The sequence below is a fragment of the Podarcis raffonei genome, chromosome 1 (genome assembly GCF_027172205.1).
Source record: "Podarcis raffonei isolate rPodRaf1 chromosome 1, rPodRaf1.pri, whole genome shotgun sequence".
Classification (NCBI taxonomy): domain Eukaryota; kingdom Metazoa; phylum Chordata; class Lepidosauria; order Squamata; family Lacertidae; genus Podarcis; species Podarcis raffonei.
Genome location: NC_070602.1, coordinates 32,312,003 through 32,331,777, shown reverse-complemented (window position 1 = coordinate 32,331,777; position 19,775 = coordinate 32,312,003). Strand labels below are relative to the sequence as shown.

The 19,775-nt window shown below is 44.7% G+C and overlaps 1 protein-coding gene across 1 annotated transcript; it reads left to right on the top strand.

Annotated features, from left to right (window-relative positions):
- The first annotated feature begins 224 nt into the window (after positions 1-224).
- Positions 225-2,922, top strand: SSTR1 (somatostatin receptor 1). Its single transcript, XM_053380000.1, has one exon. The coding sequence runs from the start codon at positions 1,096-1,098 to the stop codon at positions 2,200-2,202; it is 1,107 nt and encodes a 368-aa protein (XP_053235975.1). The 5' UTR covers positions 225-1,095; the 3' UTR covers positions 2,203-2,922.
- The last annotated feature ends 16,853 nt before the right edge of the window (positions 2,923-19,775 follow it).

Here is a 19,775-nt window from a genome sequence, read left to right as displayed (position 1 = left end):
AGGTGGGTCAGGTCCCACCAAGCATGTTGCTGGGGCCCCACAAAATCTGGAGCCAACCAGATTAGACAGGAGGATGGGGCACATTTGGGGTTGAAGGACGAAGCATGTGGTGGAAGGCAGAGAAGTGAAATGGTAGGTTACAGTGAAGTAATCGCTTGTAGGGAAAGGTGGGGAAGTGAGAAGGGCAGCTCCGAATTTAGGGCGGTGCTGGCGGTTCCCCAGCTGCGGGGGTGCAAAATTGAGAAGATCCATCAGTGAGCAGATCCATTTGGGGGCGCCAAATTTTGGCATCGCACGCGGCGCCATGTTTGGAAGATCACCAAAGTCCTCCCCTATTTGGGGAGGGGGGTGTCGGATGTCGGAACACAAATCGGCACAAAACATCTGGATCGGCCAAGGCTGCGCTAGGATGTCCGCTCTGAGGGAGGTGGCGCTGAGAAGATAAGGAGAGGACGAAACAAATGGGGGGGGGAGGCATGGTTGGCTCGAAGGTGAGCGCGCCAGTGCCCGCCTGGGCTTCCAACTTGTGGCTTTTCCCGGCGAGGAAGCAGAGGAGGCTGAAGCGGCACCACAAGAACCCGGGTCGGGTTACCACTTACCAGAGGAATCCCGCTCGCCCTCCTCGACTCCTCCGACTACTGACTGACTGAGGAGAGCGGGAGAGCGCCTGGCCCTCTGGAGCAGCTTGGCGGGAACTGGAGGCGAGAGGGCGAGAGCAAGGAGAGAGGCGCGCCGGCGCCGCCTCCCGCTCGCGTTCCCCGCCTCAGCCTCCTCCCGCCTCCCCTTCGTCGACTCTGACGCGCCTCCTGCCGCCTATTAATCATCCCTCCGAGCCGGCAGGCTGCAATTAATGCCAATCGGACTCACGGCGGCGCCCGGCTCCCTCTTCTCCTGCTTCTGGACGGCTCTTTCCCGCGCCGCTCCTCAGATGCTGCCAAGCTGCGTGAGGAGGAGGAGAAGCAGCGCAGCGGCAGCCGGAGAATGCTGACGCCCTCCTGCCGCCGGCTGGCCCGAGCGCGGGCGGCGCTGTGAGCCCGGGCCGACGGGGCGGAGGATGGCCCCTGCGCCCGGCTGGTCGCGGGCGCTGCTGGAGGCATGGACCCGGCGGCGGGCGCCAGGAACTCCTCGGGCGCTGCCAACGGCACGGTGAGCGGCGGCGGCGGCAGCGGCGGCAGCGAGTCTCAAGGCAGCAGCGCCATCCTGATCTCCTTCATCTACTCGGTGGTGTGCCTGGTGGGTCTGTGCGGCAACTCCATGGTGATCTACGTGATCCTGCGCTACGCCAAGATGAAGACGGCCACCAACATCTACATCCTCAACTTGGCCATCGCCGACGAGCTGCTGATGCTGAGCGTGCCCTTCCTGGTCACGTCGACGCTGCTGCACCACTGGCCCTTCGGCTCGCTGCTGTGCCGCCTGGTGCTCAGCGTGGACGCCGTCAACATGTTCACCAGCATCTACTGCCTGACGGTGCTCAGCGTCGACCGCTACATCGCCGTGGTGCACCCCATCAAGGCGTCGCGCTACCGCCGGCCCACCGTGGCCAAGATGGTCAACCTGGCCGTGTGGGGCCTGGCCATCGTCATCATCCTGCCCATCATCATCTTCTCCAAGACCGAAGCCAACACGGACGGCACGGTGGCCTGCAACATGATGATGCCCGAGCCCAAGCAGAAGTGGCTGGTGGTCTTCGTGGTGTACACGTTCCTCATGGGCTTCCTCTTGCCCGTGGTGGCCATCAGCCTGTGCTACATCCTCATCATCGCTAAAATGCGCATGGTGGCGCTCAAGGCCGGCTGGCAGCAGCGCAAGCGCTCCGAGAGGAAGATCACGCTCATGGTCATGATGGTCGTCATGGTCTTCGTCATCTGCTGGATGCCTTTCTACGTCGTGCAGCTGGTCAACCTGTTCGTGGAGCCCGACGACGCCACCATCAGCCAGCTGTCGGTCATCCTGGGCTACGCCAACAGCTGCGCCAACCCCATCCTCTACGGCTTCCTCTCGGACAACTTCAAGCGCTCCTTCCAGAGGCTGCTGTGCCTCAGCTGGATGGACAACGCCGCCGAGGAGCCCGTCGACTACTACGCCACCGCCCTCAAGAGCAGGGCGTACAGCGTCGAGGACTTCCCCCAGGACAACTTCGGGGAGTCCGGAGGCATGTACAGGAACGGGACGTGCACCTCCAGGATTACAACCCTCTGAGGACAGGCCTCGCCGCTCTCCCCCACCAGGAGAGGAAGGCCGGATCCGGGGAGGGGACGGGGGTCGAGAAGAGGGGGCGCCAATGGGTCAGTGCAACCCCCAGGAGGTTGGTGGCTCGAGCCCCCCCAGGGACGACAGGAGTCCTGCGTTGCAGGGGTTGGACTAGATGAGCCCGGGGGTCCCGTCCAACTCTGCATATGATGTAGCTAGAGAGAGCAGCACTGCACTAGTTGCCCATCAAATGGGGGGGATATGTGCGCGCGCGCGTCCTTTCTGCTCAGTTGAACCCGGGCACCCCTTCCCTCTTACCTGCAGTTGCTTTGGACACCCTCGTCGATCAATCCACAGCTCGCCCAGCAAGACTTTGGTTCCCACCACCACCACCTCCCCAGCGCTGCGCTTTGGGTACCAGGCCATTGAGTGTGGGTCGGTTTGTGGGTCACTTGTGATATCTTTCTTTCTTTCTTTCTTTCTTTCTTTCTTTCTTTCTTTCTTCCCCCACCCCTCTCCCGAGTTGCTCCTTTTGTCCACGTCACCTCTGCTCTACTTGCTGGTGGCAGATCACAAGCTGAGGTCCGTTGCCTTCAAGGCCCCCTGGGAAGAAGAGACGTGGCTTTTTTGTCAACCAAATCGAGACCTAGCTTGTCTTTATTTGTTTAAGCGGCGTTTGCTTACTAAGAGAGAGGGATGGAGGGGGAGAGGTGCTGGGACTCCAAGTTAGAGGACCCAACCAATAAACACAGGTGTGTGTGTGAGTGTAATTTCTCACTTCTGAGGCTGGAAAGCACTCTTAACATGCTCAGAGGGCGCTCACATAGACTGGCCAGAGGGGCATTAGAAGAGCCTTGCTTTGTTGCCTCAAACTCCTCCAAGTCTCAGAAATCATGTTTGGCAAAGCGAGCGCACAACTAGGCGCGCGCCTCGAGCGCTTTTCTCTTCTCCCGAGAGGCGGAGGAAGCCAAGAGCTTCCCAAACGCAGGAGGCAACCGACCCCTTTGCAAGGAAACAGTCCTTGGGGCAGCATAGATCTTCGATCTGTCTGTAGGCAGCTCCGGAAAAGTGCGAAGCTAAATACGGTGTCGCTTGCCCACACCCCGCCCCTGGACACGAAATTTCTGTTTGGCATTCAGCGGCGCTCAAGGGGAAATGGCAATCCGTTTGGAAAGGGAAAGGAAACCGGCCTGCTGGAAAGCCAGGCGATTATGTCGTTATCTCGCGGCAACAGCAGGCTGCTGATAAGAGCGAGATAAATAGCTTTCCCTACACCCACCCGCACCTTCCTCCGTGACAGTCGAGAGCCCGGGCGCTGGGCGCTCCCAGCGATGTTTGATCTGGGAAGCGTAGCGCTGTGTGGGTACATATCATAAAGGTGTGTAAACAAAGCAGGTTAAAGAGCTGCCAGGACTGTGTGATAGGCGGCGTCAGCGGTACGAGGGCGGGAAATTAAGGGGGCTCCTTCTGTCTGGAGAAAAGAATTGGTGAGTCAGACTAAAGAGACAGTTTATCTTAAAGACTTTCCTTTTTTTAAGGGTGCCAAATTATTTCAACTACAATGCACAAAGTACTCCCGACTAGGTAGTAAATCTGATGGACTTCTGGGGAACGGGCCATTATTTAGTAGTTTGGGGAAACTATTCAATGGTAAAGGGAGCCCTGACCATTAGGTCCAGTCATGACCAACTCTGAGGTTGCGGCGCTCATCTCGCTTTATTGGCCAAGGGAGCCGGCGTACAGCTTCCGGGTCATGTGGCCAGCATGACTAAGCTGCTTCTGGTGAACCAGAGCAACACACAGAAACGCCATTTACCTTCCCGCCCGAGCGGTACCTATTTATCTACTTGTACTTTGACGTGCTTTCAAACTGCTAGGTTGGCAGGAGCAGCAACGGGAGCTCACCCCGTTACGGGGATTCGAACTGCCAACCTTCTAATCGGCAAGTCCTAGGCTCTGTGGTTTAACCCACAGTGCCACCCACGTCCCATTCAATGGTAGCTTAAGATAAACCAATAACATTCAAGACAAATCAAATTGCCTTGCCAAAAGAATCCTAAGGCTCACTTCTAGATGGCCTGGAGACGCTCACAGGAAGGGTCTGATGTAATAAGCTATAGCTACACCCTCTTGTCTGGCTCCAGCCTTTTTATAAGTGACACACCATCTATACTTTTTGGACACCTCCACGAAGTACACACGGGCTGCCAGGTGTAATGGGCATTGCTGCCCCTGGAGGCTTGCCATGGGCGGTATTCTTAGTAGAATCAGGAGGGATATTTCCAATATCACTAGGGACTTAGGGAGGAATCTAAGACCAAGAGAACTGCCAAACTGGGTCAAGTCAAGTGGACCCATTTGACCAAACGTCCTTTCTTTGAAGCAACCCAGGAGGAGACCCTACAATAAAAACAAACTGTACAGAAACAAGGTGCTGGGGTAGGGAAGGATCCAGCCCATTGCTACCCCACCCCATTTCCAAGCTGCAGGAATTTGTTGAAGCCCCTTCCCACTTTTGCCTTTGCAGCCCTCTTCATCATTAATTTGTAATACACTGTCTAAGTGCTTTGCTGTCTGTTCCATTTCTGGGACTCCTGTTTTTAAATGTGAGACCAATCAGGTTTTTATGTTACTCAATATACTTGTGTTTCTGCTCTGTGAAAATTATTCTCTTTAAAACTGTTTTCTTTTGGAACAGCTTTTGATGTGCAGCAGTTTTTGGTAATTATTCAAAAGCTGAATTAATAACAATTCACAGGTTGGAATTGTTCAAGAAACTCTCTGGGGGGTGGGGGGCTGTAATCTTGGGGGAAATTCCTTTTTGTTCCTTACATTTCTGTGTCCTGTCTTTTGTTTCTATTATTGTTGTTCATGTCCATGTCTGGAAAACCAACAATGTTTTGTTTCATATATGACAATAGCTAAAGTGCAATCCCTCATACTCCTTCCTGTTTTAAAATAATCACAGGTATACAGTCTGATAAAATATATCATTTTGCCTTTTATTTTTACACCGTTGCATAAAATTAATGCAAAATGGAAGACAATGTACTCCGGTGATGTACTTCAACTCTTTCCCACTAAATGTACTCTTCCGATGATCGGGAACACTGAAAATTGCTTAAAATTATGTACCCATAATGTTAACAACAACTTGTAATAAGTAGCCTGAATATTACAGCTATAGTTGTCTGGTACCCTTAATGAAAGGACCAAATTTTCTCTCTGACTGCAGTGCTGTTAAATTATACATTTCAGGTGTAAAGCAAAAAAAAGTAGGAGATGTGGTTTAACAGTGCTGCTTGCTCACTTTTTTCTGAGATTCCTGCTCCAAATAGCCTCAGTTTGGCTGGACAATGCCCTTAAGTCCCACTGACGTTTAATGAATTAAAATTGCAACTCCTCCTTTCTACAAAGTTGCCGACTGTCATAGGATTGCATTTATCCCACTGAAATCTTCAAGATTTAAAATTATTTAAATTTGGCTGGATTGTGTGCCTTGAATTTGGTCTGTGACAGTAAAAGAAAGAGGGAAAACAAAAGAACAGAGGGGATAGGAAAGGGGTTAATGTGTGCAAATGAAGCAACATGTACTTTTGCCTAATTTCACTTGGGGGTGTCAAAAGGCAGGCTGAATGTAATTTGGACAAGCCCCCATTGCCCCCATTTTATACAGCAATCCTATCAAATGCTGCACAGAAACTGGTAATGATGTTGATTCATGGAACTAAAGGGGGGGGGGAATAAGTTCAAATATTGAGGTTAGAGACAACTAGATTATTTCAATCACCAACACAGAAATTATTGATTCATGCTTAAATATTTCAGTCTGAATTTCAGTTCCCTCATTTTTCTGTAGATTATTCATCTGAAACCATTTTTATATGTTTGCTAATTGTACCTTGCCTCCCTGAAGAGCTTATTTAAAGAAGCTCCGCTTTCAGTGTATTAGCTCACATGCCACCAAATAGAAAGGGGGAGAAATCAGCAAATTGTTCACAACTGACAGAACCTCCATTGTGCCAATTTTTAATTAACGTATTTATTTTTATATTTTTTGAATGACTTTTCAAATCTGGGTCACTGTTTCTTTAAGAGGGTTTCAATCTCTTACGCTGTCATTTTCCCCTAGCAATACTGTAATTCAGTGTTAGCTTAATAAAGAGATGTATTAAACAATACTCTGCAATCCATTTTCTACCGCTTCTGTACAATTGCTCAACTGGCTTGATCCTGAACAGCTACTGAGAAAGTAAATTTCATTCAGTGTATACACTGAAGATAAGAAGATAAGACATTAAATAACACCACACTTGTTTATTTTTCGCCATCACGCAAATACACTTTGACAAGTGGGTGTTCTGCACTAGGCAGACTAAACCAACACAGATACAGGAGTTTAGCTGAATTGTCCAGCCTTTGTGTGGGAGACCATAGACATATAACAAAGATATTGAACTGCTAATATAAGACACTGTTGATCATGATTGCCTATGGACAAAGAGGGCTATTACATTATTTCTGCTTTTTCTTCTTTTATGTTTGGCAATTTGAATGGGAACAAATATTTGATACTGGAAGCACTTACAAAGGGGCTGCAGTGGGGCTGTTTCTCCTATGGGGAGACTTTACAGCAGGAAAACATTAAAGTTCATAGAAGCACATGTTAAATTTCACAGAAGATGGCACTCTTCCCTTGAGAGAAAGCAGCTTTTGATGTTTGTTTACCATACCAAAGCCTCTGCAGCTGTTTTTCATTGTGTTTTGTTTTAAGTTTGGGCACAGAAATAAAGTGCTAGCCCAACTCTCTAAACTACCCTGAACCATCATCCATGGCTGCTAGCTGATGGCTATGCTCTGTCTCTACGTTCAGTATGTTTCTGAATACCAGTTGCTAAAAATTGCAGAAGGAGAGAGTGTTCTTACACTCGTCACGTTTGTGGCTTTCCCAAAGGCATTTGGTTGGCCAATGTGAGAACAGGATGCTGGACAAGATGGGCCATTGGTCTGATACAGCAGGTTATTCTTACATTCATATCCATGTGATTTTAAACAGATGCAATACTGATTATCCAAAAATGGAAAGATACAATGATTTAGGAAGAGGGACTTAAAAAAAAAGAAGCATCTAAACAAGGGTGGATAATCATGTCACTGTTTGGAGATGAAAGCAATAACCAAGGTTATCACCATGTATGTTTGAATGATGGTGCTGGAGGAGACTCTTGAGAGTCCCATGGACTGCAAGAAGATCAAACCTCTCCATTCTTAAGGAAATCAGCCCTGAGTGCTCACTGGAAGGACAGATCCTGAAGCTGAGGCTCCAATACTCTGGCCACCTCATGAGAAAAGACTCCCTGGAAAAGACCCTGATGTTGGGAAAGATGGAGGGCACAAGGAGAAGGGGACCACAGAGGACGAGATGGTTGGACAGTGTTCTCGAAGCTACCAGCATGAGTTTGACCAAACTGCGGGAGGCAGTGGAAGACAGGAGTGCCTGGCGTGCTCTGGTCCATGGGGTCACAAAGAGTCGGACACGACTAAACAACTAAACAACAACAACATGTATGCTTTATTAGAAACCCTAAGATAAAACTCGCCAGACAGAACAATTTCCCTGCCCCTTGCATGCTGTTCTGGGGGGCTGTGCGGACATCCCTCCCCACCAGCCAATTTCTTTGGGGGGGAGGGGATAAGCCCCACTGTGTAAGCCAAAGCCCTTAACATGGTTCATTAGGTGAATCCTGCTCTTTGTATTCATGCGAAAAATAGACATTTATTAATATATTTTAAGAAAGCATGGACTGCGTTATATAAAATATGTAAGCAGTAGACAAAAATATATACAAATATAAAAGTTAAACTAAAAACACCAAATTGCACGCCATATGAAATTGTTCGTTGTATTCTTGTAAACGTTCCATAATGTTGCTGCAACCCCACTTGAGGGTCCTGTTGCTGATAAATACATGCTTAATGCATGGCTCTGCCCGCAAGGCCTCATCATCTCAGCACAGGGACAGCAAGGCAGTCTCTAAGATAACTTGGTGCTGAGTTGTTTAAGTTTTTATAAACTAAAACAAAGATCTTAAACACGGCCCAGTAGACATCTCACAAATGGTATCAGGTTTTAGTGATAGGCACAGACCTGTTAAATTAGTTACAATCCTTAAATAAGATGTGCTGTGCCAGCAAAATAATTGCTTAGCTTATAGCTTACCAGCTGCTACACCAGCACAATATCACAAAACATTCCATTGGCGCTGCATGCCAAAGCACCAGGATTAAACCCTTAGTTTCGGATTCAGGGTGGCGGCTGCTCGGTTAAACTGTACTGCAGCATTTCCCCAGCATAAACAATTTGCCTTCCTTTTTAGAACCACCAGGGAGGCGGGTGGCGCTGTGGGTTAAACCACAGAGCCTAGGACTTGCCAATCAGAAGGCCGGCGGTTCAAATCCCCGCAACAGGGTGAGCTCCCATTGTTCGGTCCCTGCTTCTGCCAACCTAGCAGTTTGAAAGCACCTCAAAGTGCAAGTAGATAAATAGGTACCGCTCCGGCGGGAAGGTAAACGGCGTTTCCGTGTGCTGCTCTGGTTCGCCAGAAGCGGCTTAGTCATGCTGGCCACATGACCCGGAAGCTGTACGCCGGCTCCCTCGGCCTTTAAAGCAAGATGAGCGCCGCAACCCCAGAGTCGGTCACGACTGGACCTAATGGTCAGGGGTCCCTTTACCTTTAGAACCAAAGCATCCTTAATTACAGTAGGATAAGATACTGATATAACTGAAGATCAGTAAGTTCTATTGGAATAGAATACATTTGTGCATGAGCAGGGCCGTCTTTAGCAGATGCGGCACCGGGGTGCAAATATCCACCCAGCGCCCCCAAATTACCACGGATTTGGGGGGGGAGCGAAGGTGTGCACTGCCAGCCATGGGCAGGGGCGCAACTCTCCCCCATGCCTCTGTGGGAGAGCAATCCTCACAGAAGCTTGGGAGGTAAGCTGCATGCCCGCCAGCCATATGTTTGACGGGGAGCAGCTGGCAGGTGTGCAGGGAAAGAGGAGGCCGCTGGCAAAGCCGCGCAGCTCCCCCACTCGCTGGGTGCCCCTGAGAGGTTGGCACCCTGGCGCAACGAACAACTAAGCCCTATGGGAAAGACGGCTCTGTGCATGAGTAAGGTCTGATTCATGCGTTCTGCTGCTGGCATGGTTTTTCCTTCAGAACAAGGTCCATATGGCAAACTGGGTGTATGAAGTGAACAGCAGGGTTTCCAGCAGAAAGGGAAGTTTTTAATGTTTGATGTATTATTGCATTTTTATATTTTGCTGGAAGCCACTCAGAGTGGCCGGGGTGGTGGTGGTAGTATTATTATTATTATTATTATTATTATTATTTATTATTATTATTTCTTTCAGAAGTGATGCTTAATGCATGTGGGATGAGGAGTTTGAGTAGATGCAATCAAACTCCACCATCTATAATCATGCGTGTGATTATAACGTTTGTAGGGTCCTAACTGGACAACAGGCAGTGATTGAGTTCCATCAGATGCAGATATACAGAATTTTGATTTTCCTAAGTAGCCCTCTTTCGAGGGTGGGGGAGATTTTGTATATTAGGGTTCAAAAAGATCTCAAACTGATGGATTCCTTTAAGAAATTTCTCATGTACTGTCATTTTTCAGTATCCCAGCTCAGGATTGCATAGTTTTTAAAGCACCCCTTGTAACCTCAAAATATTTAATGCAAATGTATTATGAGCTGCCCTTAATTTCAATATTCATTGAAAACAAATATTTCAAAATATGCACATTTTGATTCAGAACCTAGTCACCATGAAGACAGCACACTGAAAAATGCAAGCAGGAGTTGATGGTTTCATTTCATTTGCCTGAAATGGAAGGGTTTGAAATAAATATTCCCATTATGATACCCACACACAAAAATCATATCCAAGAAACAAAGAAATAATAAATGCATAGAATAAACTTCATTCCTGAGAAAAAGTTGATTTATGTTTGGCCTCCGCTATTTCTAGGCTCTAGAACTTTATCAGTCTCCAGGGATTAGCCATTGAGAAAATGAATCACAAATCTATGGAGGCAAATAAAATATTTTCTTCTCATTATGCATTCAACACTGCAGATTTCTCTTGTGCAGAATCCCACTGGACTAATAGCTAGAGACTCAAGTTTATAAAAAGAAAAATGCATGTTCAGCCATTAACTCTCATGCAAAGAAAATAGGAGTGTACTGCAGACTAAGAGTAGTCAAAAGCCAAGGCACAAGGAATAAGAGACTGAAGTTGCTCGGCTTGATCAGCCAGTGCCCGCCAGATGCTGGTGGACTACACTTCCCATCAGCCTTAGCCCATATCACCAATGGTCAAGGATGATGATGGGAAATGTAGTCCAGCAACTTCTGGAGTACTTCATATTGACTACCCCTCGACTAGAATACTGAATACAGTGGTACCTCAGGTTAAGAACTTAATTCGTTCTGGAGGTCCGTTCTTAACCTGAAACTGTTCTTAACCTGAGGTACCACTTTAGCTAATGGGGCCTCCCGCTGCTGCCGGGCCGTCACCACGCGATTTCTGTTCTCATCCTGAAGCAAAGTTCTTAACCTGAGGTACTATTTCTGGGTTAGCGGAGTCTGTAACCTGAAGCGTCTGTAACCTGAAGTGTCTGTAACCCGAGGTACCACTGTATTAGAGGTTTAAGTTTTCTTCTGAGAAATTATTTGCCTGGACAATGCACACACGGTGGGTGGGGGGAGTAGTCCAAGTCTACTGCTTGTCTTTATTACCAGACCTATCACCCTTCCCTCTGCTTCACCCCAAATACTGTTAATTCTTGCAGTAGAGGGCCTGCAACATAAATTGAGGTCCTATGGGTACTTGAATCTCTCATCTTTGCTTGGGAGTGATGAGGTTGATGGCGGGTAGGGATTTTGATGTGGATGATAAGAGTTGGATTGGCAGAGTCCATACGGGATTGCAAAACAGGGATTATTAAAATGTCTCATGGCTAATTTAAGCCCACTGATTTCTGTGGATCTGCTCTGACTATGATTTTCTGGGCCATCCTAAACACAGGAAGATGGCATACTTTATGCCACCGTAAATTAAGATGGCCTAAAGGGTGCCAGATCCTTTGCTAGTTCAGGATGCTCAGGGAGGGGAAAACACTGGTCAAGCTGGCCCTAGCCCAGTGGGGTGGAAAGAAGCCACTGAAATGGGAACTGGGCCCAACTGCTGACACACAGAGGAGAGATCCCAGGTGTCATTATCCGGTTTGGATGAACTGTGAGGTCACACATAGATTGTTCACGAGGAGCAGTGCACAATTGACAGCAGAGGAACTTGCCAACACGCACAGAGCTGAAGGGCTGTTCCTTGGTTATCCATCCACATTCACATTAAGGCCATGGGGGAGAGACAAACAAGTTGATATGGTTGAGATTCTAGAAACTGATTGATTCGACCACATGGATTAGCTCTGACCAAGTTCTTCAAAGCATGCGAGATACATATAATTAAGCTGCTTCAGTTTAGCTCCTAGTTAACATTCACAGCAGGTAAACAGAAACATAACATTTTGGTTTTGCCTTTGGAGGAAAGTGAATTGGAAGTTTTAAGTGTTCCATTTGATATTTGCTTTCTATTATTAGCTCTATCTACAATTTCGAGTTTGCTTTGAAAAAATTAAACTAATGAATGCAGCACACTGTATTGTTGCATCTTTAAAAATATAATTAGCAAATTAAAAGCAAACAAGCATAGATTAAAATCTATTACTCTTTTTCCATTCACACAGCGTGATGGCAATTGCAATTTAGTTTTCCCTAGCTCAAAGGAGGTATTTTAAAAAAACAAAAACACTTTATTGAAGTTTTCAACAGAAAGATAACTGAACAGTAACAGTAAAGTAAGGAATGCAAACTGTAATATATAGAATTGGGTAGAACTGATTAACAAAATAGTCATCATAGTATAGACTACAGAAAGTGATTTGGCAAACACAGAGCAAGAAAACACAAAGGAAAAATATTACAATCAGTCTTAGGACAACTTCTGTTCAGTTCTTCCCAATCGCTACAAGAAACGTCCTTTATAGTGCTGGGAAGCATCTATGCCTTCCTAGATGGGGAACTAGTATACAGGCAACTACCAGTTGTGCTCTGTCCCCACACACATTGGCAGAGCACAATACCCCCCCCCCATTACACCCCGCTCCATTATGCCTTCTTGTGTCCCATTTTCCGGCCACTTTCAGGTCTGCAATGATGAGCCTGTGTGTGGTCACGTGTCCATCGGACGGGCATAAAATGGTCACTGCCTGTATATAAACGACAAGAATTGCATCTCTTGAAAAGAAGCTTCGCAAACCTAGCAAGTCACCTTGTGCATTATCATGGCATTCTACACTTTAGTTTTAGACTAAAGTCTAAATGGGAAACTGGTCTCTCTCCAGAGGTTGCTGGGCTCCAACTCCCATCAGCCTCAACCAGCATGGTCAGTGGTCAAGGATGATGGGAGTTGTAGGCCAACAACCTTGGGAGGGCTGCGGGTTCCCCATCCCTAAGTTATAGGAAGATGGGTAATTTTGGGAGGAAGTACACTTGAATTAGATTAGACTTTAGTCTATGTTGTAATTACATGTGTTTTATCACTTTTGTAAGCAATTCTTCCACCAACAGAGAAACCCATTTTATCCCCACAACACCCTTATTTCTACACACAGGCATCCCTGCACTCTATCTAAGATTCTAACTGCGATACCACACTGGCTCTTGAATATGATTCTATGACAGCTTTGTTTTTAAATTGCCAATTAAATTTTCTCTCAATTACATTTTGGTTGTTATTGGAAAAAGGAGACTGGGTGGATGCAAATATATGCTTTCCAGACACTAAAAACTCGTAATTCCAAGTAAGTCAACAGAAGCTCCAAAGATTTGACTCCAAGAACTTAATAGAACATCATTTTCCACCTTTTTCAAGCTGGAGATAGAATTTACCCAAGGCTGAAGCTCCTTATGTTGCGAGACAGCATTCTTGGGAGACCTGCTGAGTACACTGTACTTCTACCTCCATATCTTGAAGATAGGCACAGTCTATAACATATTGTTACCAGCCATTTCAATCTCCACTCAGCGGTGCAAGATTCCAGGGGTCTTGGCATTCAACTAGTTTTTGTGTTTCTTTTGGGGGAAATGAGGCACAGTGGAGGCTGTATTGTCTTTATGAAATATGGCTTATCTTCAGATATTTACACTTGAGTCTGGATGGAGAGAACGTTCTGAGCAATACATCTCACGAGCAATACATCTTACAGCAGTGCAGCATGTGATTCAAAAGCAGCCAAAACACCATCTGTGTGTCTCCTCCACACAATTTGTATGTCCCTCAGCCTGCATGCCCTCTGGCTTGACTCTTCTCCTCCCCCCCCCCTTGCTAAAAATGTGATGCAAGCTTTGTGTAAAAAGGACATTTTTCCCTGTGGTGACATCACACCCCCTATAACCCTGGCAACTTCCCCTTCCCAACTTTGCTATTTATTGTCTTTTGCTAACTAACTAACGCACATCTGGGGGAGGGACTCCACCTCCCGCTTCTTGACTGAGACTGAATGTCCCACCTTTTGCCAGGATAGTGACTCTGCCATTTTGCTTTTGTGCTTTGATAGCACCTTGCTCAGGCAATCTCACAAGGAAGCTGGCTTGGCTTATTTTTTTTAGGCCTTACTAAATCCATCGATCAGACCCCACATTTACTAATTGCAGAAAGTATGAGAACTTAGAACCCAGGAATTTTAGGAGGCCCTTGTCCCCTGCAAACCCATAACAATATTTTATCACAGTTAGGAACATAGGAAGCTGCCTCATATTGAGTCAAACCACTGGTGCATCTACAGCCATGAAGCTCCACAGGACACAGAAAAAACATTTGTGTGGTGGGGTATGTTTCTTTCCCCAATAACTAAGGAAAAATTACAATTAGAGATAAAAGAAAGAAGGGGAGAGACAACAGCCAAAAAATGTTTTATCTTGCAATAACACATGAATGCTTTCTAATCTAAGCCTTCAAAACAGTGTTTTACTGCACTTTAATTATGCTACAGTGTTATTAGAAAGCATTCTGAGGAATTAGTGTTCTATAATTACAATTCCTGAATACTGTACACACATCCAACGCTCAAATCATCTGACCTGTTCAATTCTCAATCTTCTGCAAGAATTTCTATAATAATATAAATTAATGCCTTTTATTAAAGGAACAGTATTTCAAACCCTCAAAGTGTCCCTATTTTCCAGGGACGGTCCCGGATTTACAGAAGCTGCCCTGGTTTTTTATTTGATCCCTGGATGTCCCACTTTTCCTTAGGGCGTCCCTATTTTCTTCAGAGAAATGTTGGAGGGTATGGAGTTATCCAACTCCCCACCCCCATCCTGCCATCTGAAGGCAGCTCTGTATAGGGAAGTTTTAAATGTTTTATTATGTTTATATATACATTGGAAGCCACCCAGAGTGGCTGGGGTAACCCAGCCAGGGGTATATATAGTGAACTTATAATTATAATTATAATTATAATTATTATTATTGAATAGGATGTCTCTATTTTTATCAGATAAATGTTGAAGGGTATGATATTTTGAGTTCCTTGTGTTAGATGACAATCTAACATTCACCTCATCAGTAAAACAGGAATAACAAGCAGTTATTAATTTAAATTCTTTTCCTCCAGGAAAGAGCAACATGACCCAATTTCAATATTCATTTCTGATATGGAAAATCATCTTGAGATTATTTTAGTTTTTTCTATTTCATGTATAAAATACTCCCCATTAAATGCACACCCACATGGTGACAGCAAATATTGTATACCATTCAAAGCAAGTGACTTGTGGATTCTCATGCCATTTAGTTTAACACTTTCAAAGATACGAACTGTGTTATGTATTGATGGGCTGGAATATGTTTAATGAAATGGAAAATGCATCATTTTCATCAGGGAGCCAATTAAGGCTCAGTGGGAGCTACAGGGACACATTTTGGTAGTAGAACTGTTGGCAACGTAAAGGTCCTATGTAGGTTGCTCCAGATGGTTATGTAAAAAAACCCCTAGATTGCACGTACAAGACAAAAAAATTCAGAACACATTGATCTCTGCAGCTCAGAAAATCAATAGTACAGTTAAAACCTTTCTTCTTCCTATCATCCTGGCAGGTTTGCATATTATTTGACAGAAACAGCTAGGAGAGCTGAAGCACCAAGTTCTAAATATTGTTGAATAGGAAGGAGTTCTTAGGAAGTTCTTTGGAGTTTTGGGGAAGATTGGAAAAACATTTTGTTTAAACCTACTTTTAATTGTATATACACATGCACACCCTTATACTGTCCTTGAGGGGGAGAAAGCTGGCTTGGGTAAATGTGATTTAAATCTATTTGCAAAGTATGTGCTCTGTCCATTGATCTGTGGCCCATGATACCAATCCAAGCTATCATTGTGAACAATTTCATGGTTACGTCAGGGATAGGATATATTTTTCATGAAGAACATCTTCCTTTCTGAGCAACCTTCCAGGGGCCACACAGCAGTGGTGGATGGGGTTAAAGGCCAAAGTGAACACAACAATAAATGGAACTTTTACCTTTGTAGTTGGCTTATTTCTTCACACTCACTTACCCCATCAGGATCCAAGAGCGCATTCCAGCCAGGCATAAATATTCAGGAAGGGTGCAGAGCAGGCTTGGGGGAGGGTGTGAGTTGGGAAAGTATGGGCCTGGGGAGCACTCCAAGGGCCAGATGAAGGCCCCAATCTGTACTGTACGTTTAGAGCAGTATCATACAAATTTAAACAGAGATTGTTTCCCCCAAAGAGTCCTGAGAATTGCAGTTTGTTTGTGGGGTGTGAAACACAGATAGCAGTCAAATACAACATTCCTAGACTGAACATGAAAGGGGATGTTTGCACCAGCCAGTAGAAAACCTCCCATTTCTTCCTGGGCTGGGACAAACTTCCTCTACATGTGACTAGAGGTGGGCATGACCTTACCTGCTCAGGTGACAAAAGCACCTGGGACACAGCCCTCTCTCTCTGACTTCATTCGTCGTAGAAGCAACAGCTCCTCAGCTAGAGATGCCCTGTTGGCTTCCAGCCAACAGAGCACAAAGGGACTCTCTCCTTATGGGATAGATTCCAGTGTATATATTTTGTAACCTAAGTCTGCCTTCAGGGATCCAACTGTGAACTGAAGGTACTGTGAGTAAACTTCTTTTATTGACTTTAAATAAGATTGTCCTGTCTATTCTTTTTAAGGGGGAGATAAGGGGACTTACCAGGAACCCTATTTTTAAAAGCTTAAACGAGCTTGCAACAAGCTAACCGCTGTGCATTTAAAAAGGGGAATGTTAAAACTCTGCTAAGTTATAGAACTTGCTAGCGCAAGTTAGGAAGGATATTAAACAATATATCCTCTCCTGCCTCTCTGAACATTCCCACATTGTTAATGGCGCTATTCCCTTCACAAAGATGCACTTTACAGAGTTCCCCTGGAAGAGTCCCACTCTGGGAATTGCAGCTCTTAGCTATGGGAACCTGAAGTGCCATGATACTGTTTTGAATGTATAGTGCAGATGGAGCCAGAGCAGCCAGGAACATAGCTGTCAATGTTTCCCTTTTTTAAAGGGAAATTCCCTTATTCCGAACAGGATTCCGCGCAAGAAAAGGGAAAAGTTGACAGCTATGGCCAGGAAGGGTGCATTTGAGGCCTAGGCCTGATCTCAGGCCTGGTTTATACATCACTCGCCTGCCATCCTTCTAAGTAGTAACAAAGATTCTGACACTACTTCATTTGGCTTGAAGAGGATTATTTGAGTTTCATCTTAAGGACATCCATGCCTCACCTCTAAGGGGAACCAAAAACGCTTCAGAAAGAAAAAGAACAGACTCCCAGTGCTACAGATGCACTCATGAGGAAACTCACATTTATCTAATTAATAAGGTATCTTATTAATGAATAAGTTGAATGGCTGGACTAGATGAATGGCTTACTATTCATCTAGTCTATTACTATTACTATTCATCTAGTCTGTTACTATTACTAGTATTTACTAGATGAATGGCTGGACTAGACTACATCAGAGTAGACCAAGCCCTCTGGACAATGACTGCCTGACTTCTATGTCTGATGTATCACCAGGACCATTGCTACACTGCAAGCATTAAATAAGCATCAGTCATTGCAGCAGTATATTTATCTCCTTATGAGGGTTACATGGTACAATAATACTAATTTAGAACTGGCAGAATTCTAATCGTCCTTCCAAATAATCATTGCTTTCTGCCTGGAAGACTACCTGCGATCCCAATCAAATCTACTCATATATATGTGTAGTAAACAAAAAAAGATGGCTATCTATATTTTATTGGTTCAAATTAAACAATACTGAGCTTTTGAATAAAACAGGGATGGGGAGTCTATGGTCCTCTAAGTGCTATCCTTTATATCATGCCAACAGTCAGAGATGAGGGATGTTGTAGTGCAACATGTGGATGGCCAGTTTTTTTACATGTTCCTATAGTTACATTAAAAACAGAACATTCACAAGCACAGGAATGGGAGGTTCACCTCACACCTTAATTACATATCTTTAGGTGCCAGGTGAAAACATTCCTCTTCTCCCAGGCCTTTGGCTAATCAAACAATCTATGGCTATTTAAACTATAGAGGGGGTTATTGTTTTGTTTGCTATTATTGCCTGGATAGCTCAGTTGGTTAGAGTGTGGTGCTGATAATGCTAAGGTTGCAGGTTCGATCCCCATATGAAACAGCTGCATATTCCTGCATTGCAGGGGACTGGACTAGATTCCATGTTTGTGTTATGCATTTCTCTGTTTTTATACTGTAAACTGCCTTGTGATTCTTAGAAGGGCAGTATATAAATTTAATTAATTAATTAATTAACTCATTGAACTCAATGGGACTTATGAATAGGCATGCATTGTATATCCTATAAGACTGCACTTCATGTACATTGAACATGGGTATACTGCACTTCAGTTGTTCTGTCAATATTTAATAAAAGTTTTCCAATTATATAAGCAAAATTTCCCGCTGTTTCCCTTTCTTCACTGCCATATAATTTGTAAGCTGTGACATGAAGGCATATTCAAAGCATTCATTTTCTCATTCCACTCTTAAAGGGGTGGATAGGGATTCTGCAATGTTTTGCATAACTTCAATCATACATAAAACGAGTTCATAACAGTTTGAAGATCTCTTCTGTATCCATAGAAAAAGAATTACATGGTTCAAAGAATGCTCTATCATTTCTTTTACACGCTCCATTTCTGTTGTCCTTTTTAATTGCTACCTTGATCTTTTTCTAAAACTTCCTCGCAACAAGGCAGATCCACCAAAAAGGCATCCTTTCCACAACAAAAAAGCTATATCCCAACTTGTCATAAGCGTAGTTATCTCTTAAATTAACATATAAAGAGGAATGATTGCGATTTTATTTTCAAAATTCCAAATATAAACTTGCATATAGATCACCTGAGACCTTGTCTACAGCATATATGATGCCACGCCACAGTATAAATCAAAAAGAAATGATAAATAGGTAGGTAGGTAGGTAGATGAGTGGTTAGCAGGAGCTGGGACTGAGCAACGGGAGACTTAACTGTCAGGGGTCCTTTACCTTTAGGTAGATGAGAGAGGTTTCATCAGATTTGCGCTCATCTGATTTGCCGGTACAATTTAATATTTTAATTTTGACACGTCTGTCTTTTATCAGGGAAAGAACAAACATTTGCAGTAGATGTGTGATTACTGGCTTACATTTTTTCCAGCAATCAAACTACAGTATTTTGTCACTGGAAAACATTACAGCCAAATCTATCCATCACCAGAAACACATCTGTTGCAATAACAAGTACTGCCCAGCAGAAGGTGGTCATTATAAGAAGTGTTTATTGGATAATGCCTGTGTTCTAAAACAACACTTGGAACAACAACCCAATCTTCTAACTCCTTTGTGATCTTTTAAAATTATTTAAGTTTTATACCAGAGTGGGCAACTCCAACAGGACTGGCTTCTGTGTAGAAATATATCGGATTGCACTGTACTTCCATTTTATTTTATTTGGTCATCTTGAAAGGCCCACAGACAGCAAACAATAAACCCATGCTGGCATTGTCTGTAGTAAACACATAAGTCATCTATACTGATTTTGTGCTATAGAGAAAAAATACTTGTCTCTTGATACACAAGCTACAGCTGCTTAATTGGCACTTTGTCAACAGTTCTTTTGAGCTTTTCTGAGAAACGAAGAAATGCTGCCTGCAATCCTGTTAAAAACAGCCTGCTACTTCAGTGGTGCTTGGAACCTGTTCCGGGATACATTTCATTCCATGTTTCATGATCAGCACCGTTGATTTAACCCCAGTAATACCCACTTACCTGGAAGTTCCCAAGGGCCTTATTTCTGGGTAGGTATGTATAAGACCATGCTGTTGAGACTTACAAACAACAACAAAAAAATCAATTTATGGGACAGAACCAGTAGCAGAC

Bases quoted from the DNA above. Each gene is read 5' to 3' on its own strand.
- SSTR1 (XM_053380000.1), top strand. From the start codon at position 1,096: ATGGACCCGGCGGCGGGCGCCAGGAACTCCTCGGGCGCTGCCAACGGC.